Source organism: Mucor mucedo, assembly GCF_025094135.1.
Source record: "Mucor mucedo strain NRRL 3635 chromosome Unknown EV154scaffold_9, whole genome shotgun sequence".
NCBI classification, from domain to species: domain Eukaryota; kingdom Fungi; phylum Mucoromycota; class Mucoromycetes; order Mucorales; family Mucoraceae; genus Mucor; species Mucor mucedo.
In genome coordinates this window covers 77842-96888 of record NW_026252293.1, presented here as the reverse complement: position 1 = coordinate 96888, position 19047 = coordinate 77842, and the positions used below count along the sequence as shown (strand labels likewise).

Here is a 19047-nt window from a genome sequence, read left to right as displayed (position 1 = left end):
GCCAAAACTACTGCGCGCAAAACACATACTACCGGACTAGAAAATGGCAAGAATGGTTGTTTTTACAGGTTGATATTAAAATAAAAATTTATTACATTATTTCAGTTTGTACAAAAATAGGTGTGTACGACAAGATACAGATTATTTACATTATGTTGCAGCAGTATTGTCGTTAAAGGGTAATCGGTGATAATTGGATTCTGCCATATTATCGCTTATGAGAGGCGGTGCCTTTTGTTGAGGAGAGTAACATTCTCCACCGTTATTTTCGTCATCTAGTGAGGATGGATCCATTGTGGAAGGTGAATCATCGGTTGAATTCCGCGCCAAACTACATTCGTCACTCTTTCTCTGTTGTGATGCTTCTGTTGGGTGGTTCTTCAAATGCACCTTGTATATATCCGTAGACCCACTTGAACTAGAACTTCTTGGATTTTCGTCGCTATTGTTGAAACCACCGTCTGTTGAATTCGATGATCCTAAACTATTATCGCTTGTTCTCTTCTTTACATTTTTATGTTCTGTATTCGAACTGCTATCGGCCATGCTACCACTGTAGAAAGAAAGGATGTGTGAATACGTTACATTCTGAACCATTTTGTTATTTTTTTAATTACCTCTCAGGCGAATCTCTCTTGGCCCGTTTGCGTAGTCTGGCAATTTTTCTATTGGTGGCATCTTGTTCAGACTTGAAATTATTAAGGTATATTTGGTATTTCTAAACAACAACAAAACAAGTTAATTACAGGTATTGTCATCACAGCCTCTAGTCCCCTACCTTGTAATCATCTGTTTGGCTATACGCATGTAACTCTTCGATATATAGATCCTTTGCTCTCATGGCAGTTCGTTCATATTGTTGTTTTTGATTGATACTGAGATTCTTCCACTGATCGCCAACGTATTTTGCAATCTCTACAAAGCTCATACCGTAATCTTTAAGCTGTGACCGAGCATCGTTTGAAAACATAATATAAGCGGAAGGGGGCTTGATGGGAGCCTTTTTATCAGGTTTTGGATGTCTTCTGTATTTTCTTTTGAGTGGCGCGTCAGCATCTTCGTCGTTAGATGAAAAGGAAGACGATCGAGCATTCTCCACCACCACTGGTATATCTTTTTCTACATCGGAGGTGGATGGTTTATCCGCTGGTGGTTGTATTTCGGTTGTATGCTCAGTCAATGATGGATTACTAGGGTAATTGGTATTTATGTCATATTTCTGGCCGACACAAGTAGGGTGTCGAGGAGAGCTCATGGAGCCATAACCACTCGTGTTGTAGGAAGAACCCTCACTACTATTGTTACCGTTAGATCCTATATACAGTTAAATTTAGTAAAACTTTTTTTTTAGCTTAATTCATGCATACTTGTTAGATCTGGACAGGGTGGAGTGACAGAGACCGGAGCTATAACGTTTAAAGGCTGGTTCTGAGGCACACCATTTAGCGTAGCGATCCCTCGTTGGATAACCTAAAAGGGGTACATGACGTCAGGTTTTTCTTAGTTTAGGCTGACTTTGTGTGTGGGAGTGCCTACCCTTCGATGACCTCGCTTCACATTTAGTGCGATTAAATCTTCCTCAGTAATCTCTCTCATCTACGATGATCGGCAATTCAATAAATACAATGACGAAAGAAAAAAAAGGAAAAAAGAACAAAAAAAAAAAAAAAGAAACTTACTGCAGGCAAGGACTCAAATCCCTCATCCACAAAAACGGGTGTATATTGTTGCAAGTGTAACTCTTTCAAAAAACTTTCGACATTTTTAATTTTTTGATAAGTAAATGGGGTTTTTCCTTTGGGGGTAGATATTGTTGAATATGAATCCATAATTTCATACGATTTCTGTAATAAGAAATGTTAATTCATTTATTAGGTGCAAACAGTCATTGTATATTTACAGCACAGATATAATTATATATATGTACGCTATTGGACTGTTTGTTGTTGCTATGGCGAATATAGAGTTTTTCTTTTTTTAAAAAAATAAAAAATTTTGGAAAAAAGAAGAAGGGAAAAAAGAAAATTCTTGTTGTTTTTCTTTTAAAAACGGTTTAAGGTTTAAGCTCCAAAAAGTTCCCTTTTTTCTCAAGAAGCTTTCCTTATTTAGTAATAGAAGCAGCCAGTCGGTTTCGAGAAAGTTCCAGGTCATTGAAAAAGAACCTGCAACGGGGCGGCGCCGCAATACCCATCACTTGACAATCAAAACAAAAAAGTGGTACGACGGCAGTTATATTTTATTAAAAAGCACCTCCACCAGCATTTCTACTACTCATTATGGAGTTCATTTGCTGTCTTCGTTGCTGTTCTAATTTGGGACAATCGTTGATTCGATGGCCGAGACCACCGCAGAATGAACAGCCGCCAGCCAAACCACCATATTTATCCGAAGGATCCTCCATTGCTGCAAGAAAAGGTGGGATACGTTGTTTAGCTTCCCTCAGCAAATGTTTCAAATCCAAACGAATCTGTTCCGAGCAGTGTTGATTAATAAAAGTAGTGGCCACACCAGTTTTACCACTTCGACCTGTACGACCAATACGATGCACTATTACGATTGGATAAGAATTTAATGTGACACCATAAAAAAAATTTTTTTCCCGTACCATAATCTTCGATCTCCTTGGGCATATCATAGTTTATGACATGTTTAATTTCGGGGAAATCCAAGCCTTTGGATGCAACATCTGTTGCCACCAATACATCTTTCCGATAATCTTTAAACGACTGAATTGCATATTCACGTTCTTCTTGCGCTACGTGAACACAATAAAAAAGGTTAAAAGTTTAAAACAAAAAAGGCTAATTCAGTTTTTCTTACTTTTTCCACCATGGATTGCAACAGTTTCCACGCCTTTTAATAAAAAGTATTCATGAATATCATCTACATCGTTTTTATTTTCAGCAAAAACGAGTACCTAAAAATAAAGATTAGTAAAAATTAAAATTACATCATCTGTGCTACTTTACAGGAGGAGGAGTTTTTTGTAAACATTCCAATAAATACACCATTTTGGCCTCCTGCTTCACATACTCGACTTCTTGAATAACATCCAAATTAGCAGCACCTGCACGACCTACGTTTACCACTAAAGGTTTAACTAGTGCCGATAAAGCAAAATCCTGAATTTTTTTGGGCATAGTAGCCGAAAATAATAATGTTTGACGTTGACTCTTTTTTTGGAATTAAAATCTTTTTTTTTTTTTGGCGCTATACTATTATTGGGATACGTGTTTTTCTTACCTTAAAGTATGACATAATATTTCTAACGTCATCTTCAAACCCCATATCAATCATTCTATCTGCTTCATCCATGCAAAGAAATTTACAGTTGTCCAAATTAAACTTTTTCTTATTAAGTAAATCCATTAATCTGCCAGGGGTGGCCACCACCATGTGAATACCCCTCTGGAGGACATCTGCTTGATCCCTCATATTAATACCACCGATACATAAGAGCGATCTTAACTCAGGGTAGCCGCCGTCTGAAAGTGCTTTTGACATGCTTATTAATCCATCAAAAGTTTGTCTTGCTAATTCTCGCTATATTCTCTTGTCAATCCCGTTATTTATTGTTTATTTTTTCATGCAATTACTTACAGATGGGCAAATGATCATACCGACAGGGCCTTCCCCTTGAATCAGTGGTAATCTAGTTTCAGCCTCTAATGCAAACAATACCAAAGGGAGGGAAAAAGTCAATGTTTTGCCTGATCCAGTAAAAGCGATACCAATCATATCACGGCCCTTTAATCTATTATTATCATTTAGTATTTTACTACTTTATTATCCTATTATTTTTACCTACGCGACTGGTAAGCCTTGCAGCTGAATAGGTGTTGGATTGTCAATCTTCTTTTCTTTTAAATAATGCAAGATTGGTTCAGGGAATTTCATGTCCTAAAATTGTTTGTGAGGATAATGTAAAAACACTCAACTGCTGATGCCTACTTTAAAATGTTTAATAGGTGGCACTGGGTCCAGGCCTTCGACAAGGATGTGATATTTGTCGCGTACTGCTTGATGCTCCTCCTCTGTCATATTACGAATAAAATGAGGTGGCTCCCAGCTAAAAAACCATATCTTAGCACATATTTAATTTTATAAAAAAAAAAAAAAAAATGCTCACGAAGTTTGGATAGGTTCTGTGTACTGCGTACCCATAGCTGCGTCCTGAACTGACACTAAAGCTTTGTGACGTGCTTGAGCCTCTTCGATACGCTTTTCCTCTTCCAAATGTTTTTCCTCCTCGGTTTTTTCTATAATCAGTTGTCAATGTCGAAACATTCCCCATGCTGGAAGTGAAGCACTTACCTGGAATCAAATTGGATAATTTTTGTTGAACAGTCTGATCCAATAAACTAATATTGGCTCTAGGACCAGCTACGATTACATCCTCATCCTCATTATCGTCTTCGTTTTGTGAATCGGTGGCCCTACGTTGCGTTGCATATTTATGTAATTTCTCTAATCGACGTTGCTTTACTGGTACGTAAGGAACGTAATCATCATCATTTTCTTCCAATCCCTATGTATTTAAACCTGTCAACTTTGTCCTTTCATTACAACATTCAAGATTACGTTACGTGCAAATCGCTCATGTTAAATTGTGTCAAGGAAAAAAGGAAAAACTTTTTTAACAACACGCAGGAAATGCCACTTGGGATCAGTGACGGTCCTTTCGCCTATTGAAACAAAGTGCCTCCTCTAATGAACAAGCATTGACTTGTATAACATTTGTCAAGGATAGGTCTAACATTAAGAAAATATTGATAGACATATGTATGTTGTTTTTTATCATTGATTCTATATCTGAATATTTCATCTCCACAAGATGTATTGAGGGACTTACGAGAAAGAATTATTTTTTGCAGTTTTTTACATATTTCGTGCTAAAAGTGTGGTTACGATGGTTTAAAATATAAAAGACGGCTTTCAAGCATTAAAACTCTGGTCATGTCAGAAGTCTCATAGAAACACAATGCGACTGAAAGTCTCTTTTTCATTGCATCAAGCATTCTCGACATAAATTTCATATGTATTAAAACACAAAATCATCTTTTATTTGGAAGCACAAATGCACCATTTGGAAGCTTACTCCGCATTACAATAGGATCACTTTTACGAATGTATTTGAAATTATCTTCGCCCGAGGTGCTGTTGTTTATCCTAAGGGGTTGGCCTCCATCCGCTTGGCATTCAACGGAGACGTTGATGCCACCTATCTGGTTAAGCTGTAATGATATCTTAAAAGGTATTTTATCATTCTTGCTTTTGTTTGGTAAATAAGGCATATCAAATTCCAGCTCGATTACTTTTGTATGTTCACTATTAACGCGCCGCCACTTGATAGTATCTACTTTATCGTAATCACATGAAAATATAGCTATACAAATAACGCCGTCATTAATTTGTAAGTTACGATACCATCATTGTCCTTACCTATAATCGCATTTAGAGGATACTCAATATACACAGTCTTCTCATAAATGGCTGTTTTTTCTTCATTTCTCACTTCGTCGTTCTTTCTTACAAAATATTCTAATCGAGATTTAAAATATTCATTACCATCGCTGGCTATAACTGTCTTTCCTTTATAGTTTTCTTCAAAGTCCCTGCTAAATTGAGATTGGACTTCTATTGCATAGGAGAGGCCAACTACTTTGTTTGAAATCATACGAGGTCGTTGTGCATATGATACTGCGCCTTGTGAGATGGCAGTAACTGCATTTGGGGGTGTTGTAATTCTAATAGTATCGATATATCTCTGTCTAAGTCTTTCCTCCAGATATCTGCATTTGGAAAACCCGCCTACTAATAAGATAACATCTATTTTGCCATCAAGCTTTCTGACTTGTCGATCAATAAGATCCTCAATACGGTTGATAATTGGGTCAAACACAAACGTCTTCATGTCTGCATTGGACATTTTTAATTCGGTTATTCTACCCCTCCTGATAAGTCTGTTTGTGTTTACATTGTGAGGTAACGAAGGTTTTTCAGGTAAGGGTATGCGGCAATAGGCATCACAATTTTCGTTAGGCATAAATTTGGGCTGTCATACAAACTATTAGTTCAGTACTATTGTTTATATTAAATTTATACGTATTTACTTTTAATTCGTCTATAAAATACTTCATGGCTTTGTCCAATTTTAGGGTCTCTATTTCTACAGGGAAATCGATTTCCTTGTAAAAGTTGAAAATATACTCCCTAAATGTTTGGTCTAAATACGCTGAACCGCACGTATCACCTTCACCCTCGCCTAGTTGATGAATTACCTCAGTACCATCTTTATTAATATCCAGGCGAAATGTGACCAAATCTACCGTTCCTCCTCCCGCGTCACACACAATAAATGTTGTGCCATCTTTTTTTGCGATATCTTTGTAGTGCTCCTCACATGCGAGAGCTGCGGCTTCGGGCTCAGTAATAATGAGTAAATTATCATGCTGGCCTTTCTCTACTAATCCACCTTTGATGGCTGCTCGGACCATAGTGTCTTTAGCTGTTTTATCCCACATTGCAGGTACTGTGATGACGTAACAAAGTTTCAAAGAGCTTTGCAAAAAGAAGAACTTTTTCTCTGCTTCTTTCTTGATAATATAATCATCCACGTGTTTCTTGAAAACCTTCAAGTATTCACCAATAACGTCAACTGCAGTTGCATCATTTAACGTGAATTTCTCTTTAATATCTGCAATATCTGTGTTTCCTTCTCCATAATATTTTGTCACGGATTCTGGTGACAAGAATAACTTAAAATTTCCAAACAAGTGTTCATTCTTGACAAGTTTGTGATTTTTAGCGGCTTGCCCCCATTTATCCTTGGTCATTTTCTTACTTTTGGAATTGTAAACAATTAGAGTAGGTGCCTTTGGGAATGAATCATTTTGTTGCATCGGCCTGCATTGTTTTCCTGATTAATACCCTATCACTCAAAAATCCTTTTTTGTTTATATTACCATCGTGTTTTAATTGATTGTATCACCGTATCATTAGGTCGTGCATATGAGCATCCAGAATGAGTAGTACCAAAATCTAAAGTACTACTTTAGGCTAACAATTCATTTAATGCACATCTTTCTGCATACCAATGCCAACAATAAAATCACAATTGTTGATAAATTGTGTCTCCTTGATCATTTCTACAACACTGGATTCATTATAAAAAAAGGGTGTCTGTGCTTTTTTCATTCTTATTCCAAATGATACTGCTCCTCTCGATACACCGTCCACCGACATATGATCAATTATAATCAACCGGTTACCAGTAAACTCGGCAAGTCTTTTAAGAAAATAAGAGTCGGAGCCATATCTGCCTGTAAGAAATATCTTGGCACAATCATCCTTATCAGCATCCATGATACCTTCAATAATATCATTGATATACGGATTAAATACTTGTTGAGCAAGATCGATAGGCAATATATTGATCAAAGTTTTATTATCAACTTCTGTTGTTTTGAAGATGGACATGGGCTGATCTTCGTATCCTATCCATTGATCCTCAAAGGATATTCTATCAACTTGGTAAAGAGAATCTTCTTTTTCCCAATCATCGGACATGTTAAAAGAGAACTGCTGGGATGAATAACTGAATACGATTGTATAAAACATATGTATTATACCTTTAAATTCTCTTCAAATTCTTTTACAGCCTCATCTATTTTTGCTTGATCCATGTTAAGTGACTCGGCATTAATTTCCAAATAAGAGCGGAACCTATTTTCTAAATCAATCGATCCATGTTGGGAGTCTTCAGACACCAACTCCACTATACTCTGAGATTCTGTTGACCTAGCATCAATTTTTGCAATTCCAAAAGTGTTGTGACCAATATCACAAACAAGATAATGTTCATCCACTGCAATTCTACTTGACTTACGATCCCAGGCAAGGCAATTGTAAGCTGCTGCCTCTGCTTCGGTGACAAATACCAGACGGTGTTCTATTTCTTCTTCATGAATAAATCCAGCATCAATAAAACATCTCTTCATAAATAATTGCTGAGACTGAGGGCAGGCGAGACAATATCGACTATTGTCAAGCCTAAAATCTTGGTAATAATCGATTTTAAAACTGTCCTTATCCTGTAGCTTCAAAAGAGCCAGACGAAGTTTATTTAAATAATCCGTCACAACCTTTTTAATCGTTAATCCAGTTTGATTCCATTCCTTATCTTTGCAGGCGCTATTAAATATGTATTGTTTTATATACTTGACATAAATGTCTTCGTCGTTAATAGTGGCCTCTGATATTTCAGCGCCCCAGATGATATTGTCTTCATCATGGATTTGTCCTTCTTTGTATAAAATCGATGTAGGGAATTGGCAGCAAGATGTGTCTTCGTCTGTCCTAAATTTAGAAAAGCAAATCATGTTAAAGTTTACATATGTATGTATATTTATATATATATTGTTAAGTTCATACCAATCGTCGATAGTAAGTATTCTGAATGCGTCATTTTTATGAGCTATTGAAACTCCTGAATTGATTCCTCCATAATCTATTAAAGAAAGTGTTGGTGATAGAAAAAATTACCAATCCAGATATTATCCGTGTACCTATTCCTATCACAAAAGGATACTCTTCAAATGATTTTTGTAACATTTTTGGACAATAGCAGAAGGAGAGAGAGGAAAAAAGAAAGAAAAGAAAAAATACAAAGCAAATTAGGATTGGTCGGCACTTTCTCATGGAGTTACACTAATAAGCGAGGTTTGTGTACAGTGTAGACTAAGCCCGTCGTCATATACTCATAGAATAATAGGTTTATGTAAAAGCGGTAAATGGCACTTCAAATTTATTGATAAAGTCAAATTAGAATTGGTACTATTTTAATACGGGAAGACTGTTGAAATTAAATTAGATGGTCACCAAAAGCATACTATTTCTTCTTCGCAATTCATAGTAACCGTGTTACAGAGTAAGAAATCTCGGATTTTAAGATTTGCGTTTAAAGGCTTTGCCAAAATATCCTAAAATGGTCCCTGTTCGCCTATACCAAAGTCGATTTAGTAAGCAAAATACAATATATTTCTAAATACCCGTTACCTACTCTGGCTTTAATTTTCGAGGAGTTTCTGGTGTTTTTGGTGCCGGTGCTGGTACTGATATCGGCGTGGCCGTTGGTGTTGACACATATCTTTTTGCATGGCGGCTTTCGATTCTTGTACGGTGGTTCTCATCTAAAGCATTGAAATAAAAGGACTGTCTCTTAGTTTGACCTTCAAATATGGTATCAACTTTAATTTCTGTTTGACCTAAAAACATCCGTATAATAAGCGGAACCAAATCACCTTCTTTTTTGTTTGTGTCGTTTGGCATTTCGATATTAAACTTAAAAACTTGTTCAGCTCTACTATCTCGCACATTGTATATTTTGTGTTCATCATCATAGTCCGAAGCATATATTGCTTTTTTTTTTGAAAACAAAAAGAAGGAAAGGTTGAGTTTATGGAAATGTAGAAATGTTACCTGAACAAATTACCTGCGTATGTATTATTAGGATACTCCACAAACAATTGCTTTTCATAGTATTCGTATGTCTTAATTGAGGTAGACTTTATAACAAAGTTGTCATATTTGAATTTGGTATACTCAGCACCGTTCTTTGTCTTAATTTTGTTCATTGCTGGATCAGTTACTGAATTGAATGGTAACAACACTTCGATACCATATGATCTACGCGTGATCCTGTGCGTGATCATGTTGGGGTTTAGAGCAATAGCAACTGCGCCTCGTACAACGGATTGATCATAGAATTCAGGCGAGTATACTATAATGTCCTTGTAGTTATCTTGTACCTTTTTTTGCAGATATTTCGACTGACCCAATCCACCTGTCAGAATAATAACATCAAGTGCTTCGGGGTTGTCTGGGTTGATTGGAGCTGGATTGGATAGTTTATGCTGGTTTCTTATCAGCTCAAGCACTTTTTCCGTAACTGGTTCAAATACTTGGGCTGATAGCTCGTTTGGTGTTACTTCAAGCTTTGGATAACCATCTTTTTTATCTCCTGGAGGAATGATAATTTCAATGTCTTTAGTATCATTTGCTAGGAAACGATCCTATTAAAACATCAGTATATCTGTCATATTATTATGCAGCGTTCTTACTTTAATCTTGGTAGCAAATTGATTGACCATCTGTTCCATACCATGGTCCGAAACTCGAATATCCAAATCATAACATTTTTTCTTAATCAACACACGAAAATGATCATCCAAAAATGAGGCACCACAAATTCCTCCCGAGCCTGGTGTTTTTTCATTAATCGAATAGTCATTCCCAGTGTTGTCTTTAATCATTTCATAAGTGGCCATATCAACAGTGCCTCCACCCGCATCGCATACTAAAGCACGGATGTTTGATTTTTTTGGAAATTGTTTGACGAAATAAGGATCCTTAGTATAAAACATTGCTGCAGCCTCTGGTTCGTTCACCAACATTAATCTACATGGGTGATCATGAGATTTTATAATTCCTGCTAGAACTGCAGCATCGCGCATACTCTTCTTTGTTTTATCACTCCAAATAGTTGGAACTGTAAGACAATAACGGAAAATTGTATCTTCCTTTCCGTATTTTTTGGCCATTGTCTGCAAAATGTTTTCATGTAAAGCTTTGAGATAGCTAGCAATAGCATTGATTGCAGTGAGCTCGTCAAATCCTTCATAATTCAATTCATTTAAAAACAGTTTAAACCTAGTCAGTAGCTTTCCTGAATTTTCAGAACTGTAATAATTTCTGTAAGCTTCTGTTCCCCATAGTTTCTGTTCATGAAGTCTCTGGTCATAAAGAGATAAGGTAGGAATCTGCATAATCGTTTTACTAAGTTTTAAAATACTGTTTAACACTACGATTTACATTATAAGTAGTAAACATACTCGAAAATAACTGGATCTCCAGGAAGAGTTGCTTCATAATACCATTTAGAAAAACTTGTTCCAAAATCTTTTACAGAAAATAAAATTAACAATTAATATGTCTTTTTCATGATAGCTTACCGATGCCAATAACATGTGTGTAATGAGAATAATCAAAGTCATAATAAGATCGGTCTTCATCTTTCACCACGGCATCCCCATGATAGATAGGTGTTATTCTTTGAATTGTTAAAGGTTCGCTACGCCCGTGATAGACTAGTCCTTGTGCAGCAGATAGATCTTTTTCTGGAATAACAATTATATCATCGACGATATCGCTTAGTTTTTCATACAGATATTCTGAATTAGATAGTTTTCCGAATAGAAAGAATGCTTTCGGTTTCTGCTTTTCGCACACACTTGACACATTTGAACAAATTTCATTGATTACTTTGTCGTAAACGTTTGCTTTCAAGTCGTCGGTGATTATTGTTAAATAGGGGTTTTTCGACTTGGCAAATGATTGTATGGATGGTTTTGCGATATAAATTTCTTTCTTACTTCCGAAATCCTTATACTTTTTTCATTTGTACACAATTTAGTTGTTTGTAAAGATACATTGTTTGATTCAAGTACCTTAATATTCTTGATAAAATTTTGAACAATGATTTCTATGACATTATCTAAATCTTCGGCAGCCACCTCTTCATGATCAGGGTGCTCTTTTATAATTTTGGTGATGTATTCCGAAAAGCACTTATCGAGATTATTACCCCCCAGTTCATAATTGGTAATGTTTTTTTCAGGTTCATATTCCATCACATCTTTATCGCGTCCATTGCTGATGACCAACATTGTCTTAATTCTTAAATAATAGTCGTCCGTATCACACACGATAAATTTATCTTTCAAATTTAGCCCTTTTCTGGTTTTCAAAAAGTATTTGGCCATAGCTGTATAACTGTCTAAAAATACGATTTTGTCATCTCTGTCATTCTCTGTGTAAATACCGGCTTTTCCTATTGCAGCAAATAAATTCTTTTTGTAATTTGGTTTACTAGGATGTTGTAACGTAAAACAATATCGGATACGAGGCTTTAGATTCGGGTTGTGAGAATCTAATTTTATTCTCTTAACAATATGGTCACAAAGAATTCGAAGAAAATCGGCCACTGTATCGATATGCGAGATTGATAAACTGTAATTGAAGCATAGTAAATGAGGCAGCTCTTTAACCGGGTATGATAATGGCGTTTCTGGTACGTTCCCTATGCCAATTGGCTTGTGGTCATTCTTTGAATATGTAACAATTGTTGGCAAGGTGGTAATTAAGGCTGATTGTCTTGGCCTAAAAGGTACGAGAAAAAATAACATGTTGAGATGGTTGTTACTAAGGCAATAATAACATTACCAATTCTTAATTATTTGTACATTCGGTTCGTCATCGTTCACTACGCAGTAGCAGCAGCCTGAGTAAGTGGTTCCGAAGTCTATTGCACATTGATTAGATTTAAAATTTTTGTATTTCGCAATTCACAAAGCATACCTATACCAACAACGAAATCATATTCATCTTTGAACATCTTTTGATGAACAGAATTAAATGAGCAGGAAGAAAAAGAGAAAGAGCGTGTATGAAAGGAGTATACGGTGACAAAGGAGACTTTTTCGCAACGGCTTAGCAGTGTCACGTTACCTGAAAAAAAAGGTTATATTAATAAGGAACAGCGTTAATTTATGCATGTTTTCGTAGGTAATGACTTAATAGCACAAAGGAATAGATGTTTTATTATGTATTCTTTGTTGAGATATGTTGACTCCTTATTGAAATAAATTCGCTATTTAGATGTTCTCGATGTAGTACGATAGCGAAGGTCACACTACCAGCCTTTGTTATTATAACAAAGGCTCTAACATCAATGTAATATCATACTAGCTGACAGCTGCACTACTTACATCATTGTTTGATCATGTTAGAGTTTTTATTTGGGTAATTCTTATGATGCAGAGGATATTATATGATATATATATAAAAGCAACGTCGTGCCTCATCAGGCGACCAAGTATCTATTTAGTCAAACATTAAAAACTACGCCATGTATGTTTTCAAAAGATAAAACGATAGATAACTTTAAAAAACTGACTTTTTGATCCTCGGGCTTCTTCCGAAGTATGAATTAAATACTTTGTCTTGTAAATAAAAGTCAAGTTGGATTTAACTACAAAAAGGACGTTATTATGCTATCGTCAGATATGGAGCTGTCGCGATTTAGAATCGAATAGCTCATTATGATATCTACTGTCCGAAATTTTATATTATAGACCAATGGTCATGTGCAGCCTTTTGTGTACTTAACGAGACTGTATGTTTATATGGGATATATACACATGTCATGTTGGAAACCCTATAAAGCATAAAAAACTGTTCATAAAACTGACTTTGTTGGTAGAATGACAGATCATTTTTTTAAAATTATCACACATGAGCTCCTTATTCATGATTCCTCGTTTAAAAGGAGTCGAATATGCTTCAGGCTGAGAACTTGAAAAGGTGTCGCCTTTCGCAATAAATGAACAAGGAAAACTTTCGGTTGTTAGGAGTAACAGACTAATGGTCAAATGAAGATTTTAAGTATAAGTGGATAAGTAATTTATGACCTTCATTGTTTTTTTCAATTGATTTTTTAATTCATAATGTAAGAAAAGTAAGCGGTATTTCTTTATGTTTCACAAACAGTTAATGTATTCATTTGGAACAAAGGGTAAATGTCTATTTCTTTATAGACATTCTCTCTTTTTTGACAGACACTGAAATGCAATAATATCCTTCCCGAACTTGTATCTATTTTTAGAAAGCTCGCTTCGTATATAAAAGTTGAACGTTTTGTACAACAACGAAAGCTGACCTGAAACTAACGTCAAATCCCCTGAGTACGATGTACCTTCAAAATATTTAAGGGTTAGAAGTCTGGGACCATTTTTCAAATCATCATGTTTGAGACTTTTTTTAGTGTCTTCACTTAAATAATGCTCCATTTTTCTTTAGGTCTTTTAAGAAAGTTTTTAAGAGTAATAAGATCAACGGAATGTATAAATAAATGAAATTGAAGCGTTTTTTTTTATAATTAAATATGGATATTAACATACGATTAAACTGTTTGTCGTCCCAAGTGTAATATTTAACAGTCGACACCCTATGTCGTAAATAGCTTACCCTCATTCAGGTCTGTAAAGTTTGCAAGTGCATGTGTATACATTTATTGTGTATCAGAATCATAATAAGGAGCATTCTTTTTAAAACATGCAAAATACAAAGCAAATAGAAAATAGTGCATAAAAAAATCTGTCGCTACAATCCAACTGCTTAAATTAAATCCTTTCCTATATTTTTTAAAATCACTCATTGATAGTCTCATTTTCAGAAGGTGATAGTAAAACAAATTAAATAGCTCATTGTTTGTTATAAAGAAGGATAAGCGCACTGTACATCTTAGATACATTGATTTGTTGTGCAATCAAAAGCTTTTGACATACGCTTTTCTTAGGGACAGCCAAAGTGCACGTAGTCGCAACGTAATAGCTGTGATTTGGCTATCCTTTAGACCTGGGAACAAGGATATACAATCAAAAACAATGTAAAAATTACGAATAAATGTATAGTAAACGATTTATATTTATTTTGACAGTTCTATCATCCCTCTTTTGCCTTTGAGCTCGTTTGATCTTAATCTTACGTAGAAATATTGAGGTAAAGTCCAAACGAGAAGCTGAAAGTAAGCTGTAAAACACATATAATGGTTTAAACTATGTTGGTTTTGATAAACGTGTATATATTTCAAGTTGTTAAGTTATATTGACCTCTTGATATCTATTGAAGTATCATAAAAATCCCAACATTACGACTACGCGCACCCTGAACATTACGACTACACGCACTCTAGCTGTCTCTAAGAAAATTTGGCTGTCCCTAAGAGACCCGTTTGACATATCCACACATAATACGATTTATAAAACTAAACGCGGCTTTCTAATTCCCGCTTCATATCCATTTTTTCGTAGGATAAATTACACATCATCCACATGAATAAGACTACCCAGTTAAGTGGCGATGAGATTTTAACGTACAATTAGATACGTCTTACTCACGAAAAAATACCAGGTGTATAATGCAATAGAGAAGTGATTTTTTAATGCAACCTAATTTAATCGTTCGTGAGGCATATCAAAACTGACATATTGAAAGTTTTTTTCTTTGTAACAAATATGATGCATGTCTTTTAAACCGTATATATATATACAGATACGTATAAAGGGGAGCTATAAACCCATAGTAAGTTTACAGAAATGGCATAGTGACTGTCTCAGTTTTAATGTTGCTCGGTGACAGCTCGGAAGACACCTGAAAAATATTAGCAGTTTCTTGTCCCTTACATTACATTAAGAAAAATGGCCTCTAGACAATTGCTTAAAAAACTAACGACTAGAAATTATTCCACAAACAAAGCTATATTTCTTAGCGCAAAGCAGATTCAGTCACTCGAAGTAGGATCTGAACGGTATTGTGTCATAATAACTTTACTTTTTGTCAGATCTTGGACATTAATTTTTTTTTTTTAATAGTGAACTATTAGTAGAGGAAATCAGCATTACTTCAGAACATTATGTTAGAGGATCGGAGGAAGCAGCTTTTGGTAGCAAAAGAATCGGTTGCGTAGAACTTCCTAAACCCTTGATCAAGGGAATTCAAGATCTTGTGGAAGGTACTATGCAACATGCCTTTGTACAAAAATGGCGATTAACTTCCTACTTGTAAATCATAGGTCAGGATAAGCGTTTAATAAGAACTGATGCACTTCGATTGTACGATGCATTAAGATCGACAGCAAGAATACCCAAGGACAATGAAGATTTCGACGGCTCCAGAGCTTCCAAAAAAATCAGAAAAGCTAGTGCAACAGTAGTTGAGCCTCATAAAGTGTCATACGGACCCCGCGAGTCTGTTGCTTATGCCGCCGGTGTGTTACCTTCGACATACGCTGCAGTTACCAATGTTATGAAGGAAATTTCCAACAGAATATCTGATTTTAGACCACGATCCATGCTTGACTTTGGTACGGGTCCTGGTACAGCAATTTGGTTAGTAGAAGCACCGTGTAATATGCCATGTGAGATCTCATATAATATATAGGGCCGCAAAAGAGACATTCAAGCTAGAAAAATGTGTAGGTGTGGATCTCTCTGAAGATATGTTGAGGGTAGCAGAACAATTAGAAGGTACGGGATAAGTATTATTATACAATCAGAGATTTAACATTTCCTTAGAATCAACAAAGACAGAAACTAGTACACCAGTCGAGTTTAAGCGATATCTTGCTTTCGATCCCAAAGTATGTCAAACAGCGAGTTTTATATTCTATTTTTATTAACGAGATTTTCCAGGCACAAAAAACCGATCTTGTCGTCAGCTCATTCACACTAGGGGATATATCATCAGCAGCTCTTCAAAAATCGACAGTTGAGCAACTTTGGGCACAAACAGGAGATATTTTGGTTTTAATCGATCGAGGCACTCCAATTGGATTTTCCAATATAGCAAGAGCTAGACAATGGATTTTGGATTTAGAAGGCTCTGATGCTCACGTTGTTGCACCCGTAAAGTTTATACATAGCGACCTATTATGTAGTTCTAATATTTCTTGTTAGTGTTCTCATGATAAACCATGTCCTTTACTATTCTCCCCAGAGGCCAAACCAGATGACCTGTGGTGCCATTACTCACAAAGAGTTCAACGTCCTTCATTTTTAATGAAGACAAAACATTCAAAGTTCAACACTGAAGATTCGAAATATTCATATGTAGTTTTAAGAAGAGGACATAGACCTGCCAAGTCAACATCTATAGAAAATCAGGCATATCATTGGCCAAGACTTATTCAACCCCCATTGAAAAAAAATGGACATATTGTTATGGACACATGCTCAACTAACGGTGAAATCCAGCGAATGGTTATTCCCAAGTCACAAGGCAAGATACCCTACAGGGATGCCAGAAAGGCAATGTGGGGTGATTTATTCCCACATCCTTCAAAAAACAAGGTTGTGACCCGTATGTCTGAAGGAGTATCAAAAGAATAATAAGTTTATAAATTATAGAATTACAGGTTTAAAAAATACACATTAATGATCATCAAATGCTGACGGATTAGGATTCTGTTAGAAATAAGCAAATAAAACATTAGTTATTATCAAATCAATTCTCTATGGCATAGCAGCCACTTACAACAGCACTATTGAGTATCTGCGCCTTTAATTCGTCTAAATGTATTTAATCAGTTCGCTGTTTAATTAATGCATTAATATGAATTTTACCAAATTTAGCCTCACTTAAAGGTGAAAATCGTATCATGTTGTTATCAGGGAAATGGTCAAAGAGATATGACTCTGTAATTGACAATTGAGCGCACTGCTGGGCAAGCTTACCAAAAACAGAAACATCATTACGATACAACCTATAGGCCTCCTTGTTCAAACAGTATTTATCGTTTAATCCATCTAAAACAACTTTCTTAAACATATTTTTTAAATAATGAAGTATGTGAAAAATGTAATCCTGGTAAGGTCTCCAGATTGGAAATTGTTGTGAAATCGATACGTTTCCATTCACATCGACCAATGGATGGAACATATCTGTTAAGAAAGTGATTGACGGAGGTTGATTAGGATAATTCTTCGGAATTGTCAAGCGAAATTTGAAGGTCCCAGACTTGTAAAATCCTTTATGAACAAATAGTGCTCCATACCATACGTAAAGATCATCAGAAGAAGGCATAACATATACACCGAGTGGACAATGATTTGGGTTTCTTAAATTGATGCTGAATCATAACGTTAGCATTTTCATTCTCATTTTTGTTTTTTTCAATGAATTTGTATTTACAACTCTGTCATAATTTCATATCTACTAAAGTGTTCTGATGTGAGTTTTGGTGCTTTAGGTATAGGTTCTCCATTATCGTCTTCATCTTCATCATAGATTGAATGGAGTCCACCAATATTTGTTTGCTCCTGAGATTGAGATGCTCGTTTGCTAATTGCACTTCTTGTACGATCAAACAAGGAGCCAACTGAGGATCGTTTATTCGTCGTTGAATGTTGTAAGCTACTGGATCGTTTAGGTGTAATATTCTACACACAAAAAAAGGAGGAGAATTAGGTACGTCTTTCATTAATGATTTTCACTAAATCTTTACATTGTTCATGGTTAGAAGAAAAGATAGGTTTTTTTTTATAAAAAATACTTTAATTCACACAAAGAATTGAGTCTCAGTGCCTGGACTACTTAAGGCTATTTGTGTTCCCCAGGTCGTATATGTATTTTTTCATAAGTTACGTAAGTAGGGTAAATTCAGCAAGAAAACAAGCGTTTTTAAAAATAAATGCACTGGTTTTATAAGGAAAATGTTTAATAAACGCATCACCGTGGTTTTCAGACTAGTTTAATAGTTAAATTTGTGCCTGTTCGGATGCTATGTATAGGATGCATATACGATCAATGCAGTTTCTATTCTACACTTAAAAATACAACAAAATAATAAGCCAAACCCTCTTTGCAGTCGGATTATTTATTAATTGTGTTTCACAACCGAACCATCATAAGTCCTATAATGGCTAAAGTCCTCATGTTTTCGACGAGGATTTTGATTAAAAAACAGAGCTACTCCAAGTGCTGCTAAGCTTATTCTGTACTGGACACTTTGACAAGTTGCAAGAAAGGCTTAGCTGCAGTATTTCTTATTAAAGATGTAGTAAATAAAAATGGTGCATGATGTAGACGATCTTGGCGTTTCGGCTGCCTTAGTCTATGCGAAATAGACATTCGTTGGAAATATTCTAAAGATGTACTGTACAGCAAAGTAGAAATCTCAACTATATAAAACATTGATTTTAATTAGACATACAAAGACCGAACAAATGTGGGTTATTGCATAGGCATGATTGAGGTAGTAACCCGCTGATAAATTAGGCTTGGTTTATACTTGGGGCCCAACTCAGCCTGTTTTTTATTTATTTTTTTGCCAGAGTGTCTTATTTTATTTTTTAAAATAGATGGGTCGTTTCCACTCGCCAGTCCTCTTTGAAATTAGCTTTTTGATCTCCCCTTGTTTTGTCAGTAATA

The 19047-nt window shown here is 35.5% G+C and overlaps 6 protein-coding genes across 6 annotated transcripts; 1 reads left to right on the top strand and 5 right to left on the bottom strand.

The window, feature by feature from the left end:
* Positions 1–59: 59 nt before the first annotated feature.
* Positions 60–2010, bottom strand: EV154DRAFT_494495 (uncharacterized protein). Its single transcript, XM_051599905.1, has 7 exons — positions 1901–2010; positions 1680–1844; positions 1537–1596; positions 1368–1470; positions 779–1314; positions 618–718; positions 60–553 (listed from the first exon to the last, which is right to left on the bottom strand). The coding sequence occupies exons 2-7, from the start codon at positions 1827–1829 to the stop codon at positions 151–153; spliced, it is 1353 nt and encodes a 450-aa protein (XP_051462067.1). The 5' UTR covers positions 1830–1844; positions 1901–2010; the 3' UTR covers positions 60–150.
* Positions 2011–4636, bottom strand: EV154DRAFT_494494 (P-loop containing nucleoside triphosphate hydrolase protein). Its single transcript, XM_051599904.1, has 11 exons — positions 4587–4636; positions 4315–4528; positions 4130–4259; positions 3952–4069; positions 3809–3900; positions 3601–3754; positions 3244–3543; positions 2970–3173; positions 2821–2917; positions 2606–2755; positions 2011–2547 (listed from the first exon to the last, which is right to left on the bottom strand). The coding sequence occupies exons 1-11, from the start codon at positions 4599–4601 to the stop codon at positions 2240–2242; spliced, it is 1782 nt and encodes a 593-aa protein (XP_051462066.1). The 5' UTR covers positions 4602–4636; the 3' UTR covers positions 2011–2239.
* A 394-nt stretch (positions 4637–5030) lies between these two features.
* EV154DRAFT_494492 (uncharacterized protein) lies at positions 5031–8672 on the bottom strand. Its single transcript, XM_051599903.1, has 8 exons — positions 8568–8672; positions 8434–8509; positions 7632–8358; positions 7095–7581; positions 6966–7041; positions 6114–6906; positions 5443–6055; positions 5031–5386 (listed from the first exon to the last, which is right to left on the bottom strand). The coding sequence occupies exons 1-8, from the start codon at positions 8611–8613 to the stop codon at positions 5055–5057; spliced, it is 3150 nt and encodes a 1049-aa protein (XP_051462065.1). The 5' UTR covers positions 8614–8672; the 3' UTR covers positions 5031–5054.
* A 274-nt stretch (positions 8673–8946) lies between these two features.
* On the bottom strand, positions 8947–12454 carry EV154DRAFT_559069 (uncharacterized protein; the record flags this gene model as incomplete). Its single annotated transcript, XM_051605525.1, has 9 exons — positions 8947–9001; positions 9062–9419; positions 9494–10073; positions 10122–10836; positions 10893–10959; positions 11013–11448; positions 11508–12219; positions 12283–12361; positions 12418–12454. The coding sequence occupies 9 exons, from the start codon at positions 12452–12454 to the stop codon at positions 8947–8949; spliced, it is 3039 nt and encodes a 1012-aa protein (XP_051462064.1).
* Positions 12455–15183: 2729 nt separating this feature from the next.
* Positions 15184–17064, top strand: EV154DRAFT_315880 (mitochondrial small ribosomal subunit Rsm22-domain-containing protein). Its single transcript, XM_051594931.1, has 7 exons — positions 15184–15427; positions 15492–15631; positions 15692–16007; positions 16060–16145; positions 16194–16258; positions 16311–16523; positions 16575–17064. The coding sequence occupies exons 1-7, from the start codon at positions 15318–15320 to the stop codon at positions 17004–17006; spliced, it is 1362 nt and encodes a 453-aa protein (XP_051462063.1). The 5' UTR covers positions 15184–15317; the 3' UTR covers positions 17007–17064.
* A 57-nt stretch (positions 17065–17121) lies between these two features.
* Positions 17122–17819, bottom strand: EV154DRAFT_535991 (ubiquitin-conjugating enzyme/RWD-like protein; the record flags this gene model as incomplete). The annotated part of the gene is made up of 3 exons (XM_051604105.1): positions 17122–17186; positions 17241–17746; positions 17809–17819. The coding sequence occupies 3 exons, from the start codon at positions 17817–17819 to the stop codon at positions 17122–17124; spliced, it is 582 nt and encodes a 193-aa protein (XP_051462062.1).
* Between the last annotated feature and the right edge of the window lie 1228 nt (positions 17820–19047).

Bases quoted from the DNA above. Each gene is read 5' to 3' on its own strand.
- EV154DRAFT_494495 (XM_051599905.1), bottom strand. From the start codon at position 1,829: ATGGATTCATATTCAACAATATCTACCCCCAAAGGAAAAACCCCATTT. The intron at 1,315-1,367 runs GTATGCATGAAT...AACTGTATATAG, and splicing joins ACCCTGTCCAGATCTAACAA to GATCTAACGGTAACAATAGT. The intron at 719-778 runs GTAGGGGACTAG...GTTGTTGTTTAG, and splicing joins GCCAAACAGATGATTACAAG to AAATACCAAATATACCTTAA.
- EV154DRAFT_494494 (XM_051599904.1), bottom strand. The intron at 3,174-3,243 runs GTAAGAAAAACA...TTCCAAAAAAAG, and splicing joins ATATTATGTCATACTTTAAG to AGTCAACGTCAAACATTATT. The intron at 2,756-2,820 runs GTAAGAAAAACT...GTGTTCACGTAG, and splicing joins TGCAATCCATGGTGGAAAAA to CGCAAGAAGAACGTGAATAT.
- EV154DRAFT_494492 (XM_051599903.1), bottom strand. From the start codon at position 8,613: ATGTTACAAAAATCATTTGAAGAGTATCCTTTTGTGATAGGAATAG. The intron at 6,907-6,965 runs GTAATATAAACA...AAAACAATGCAG, and splicing joins CAATCAATTAAAACACGATG to GCCGATGCAACAAAATGATT. The intron at 5,387-5,442 runs GTAAGGACAATG...TTATTTGTATAG, and splicing joins TCCTCTAAATGCGATTATAG to CTATATTTTCATGTGATTAC.
- EV154DRAFT_315880 (XM_051594931.1), top strand. From the start codon at position 15,318: ATGGCCTCTAGACAATTGCTTAAAAAACTAACGACTAGAAATTATTCC. The intron at 16,008-16,059 runs GTTAGTAGAAGC...TATAATATATAG, and splicing joins GGTCCTGGTACAGCAATTTG to GGCCGCAAAAGAGACATTCA. The intron at 16,524-16,574 runs GTAAAGTTTATA...ATTTCTTGTTAG, and splicing joins ATGCTCACGTTGTTGCACCC to TGTTCTCATGATAAACCATG.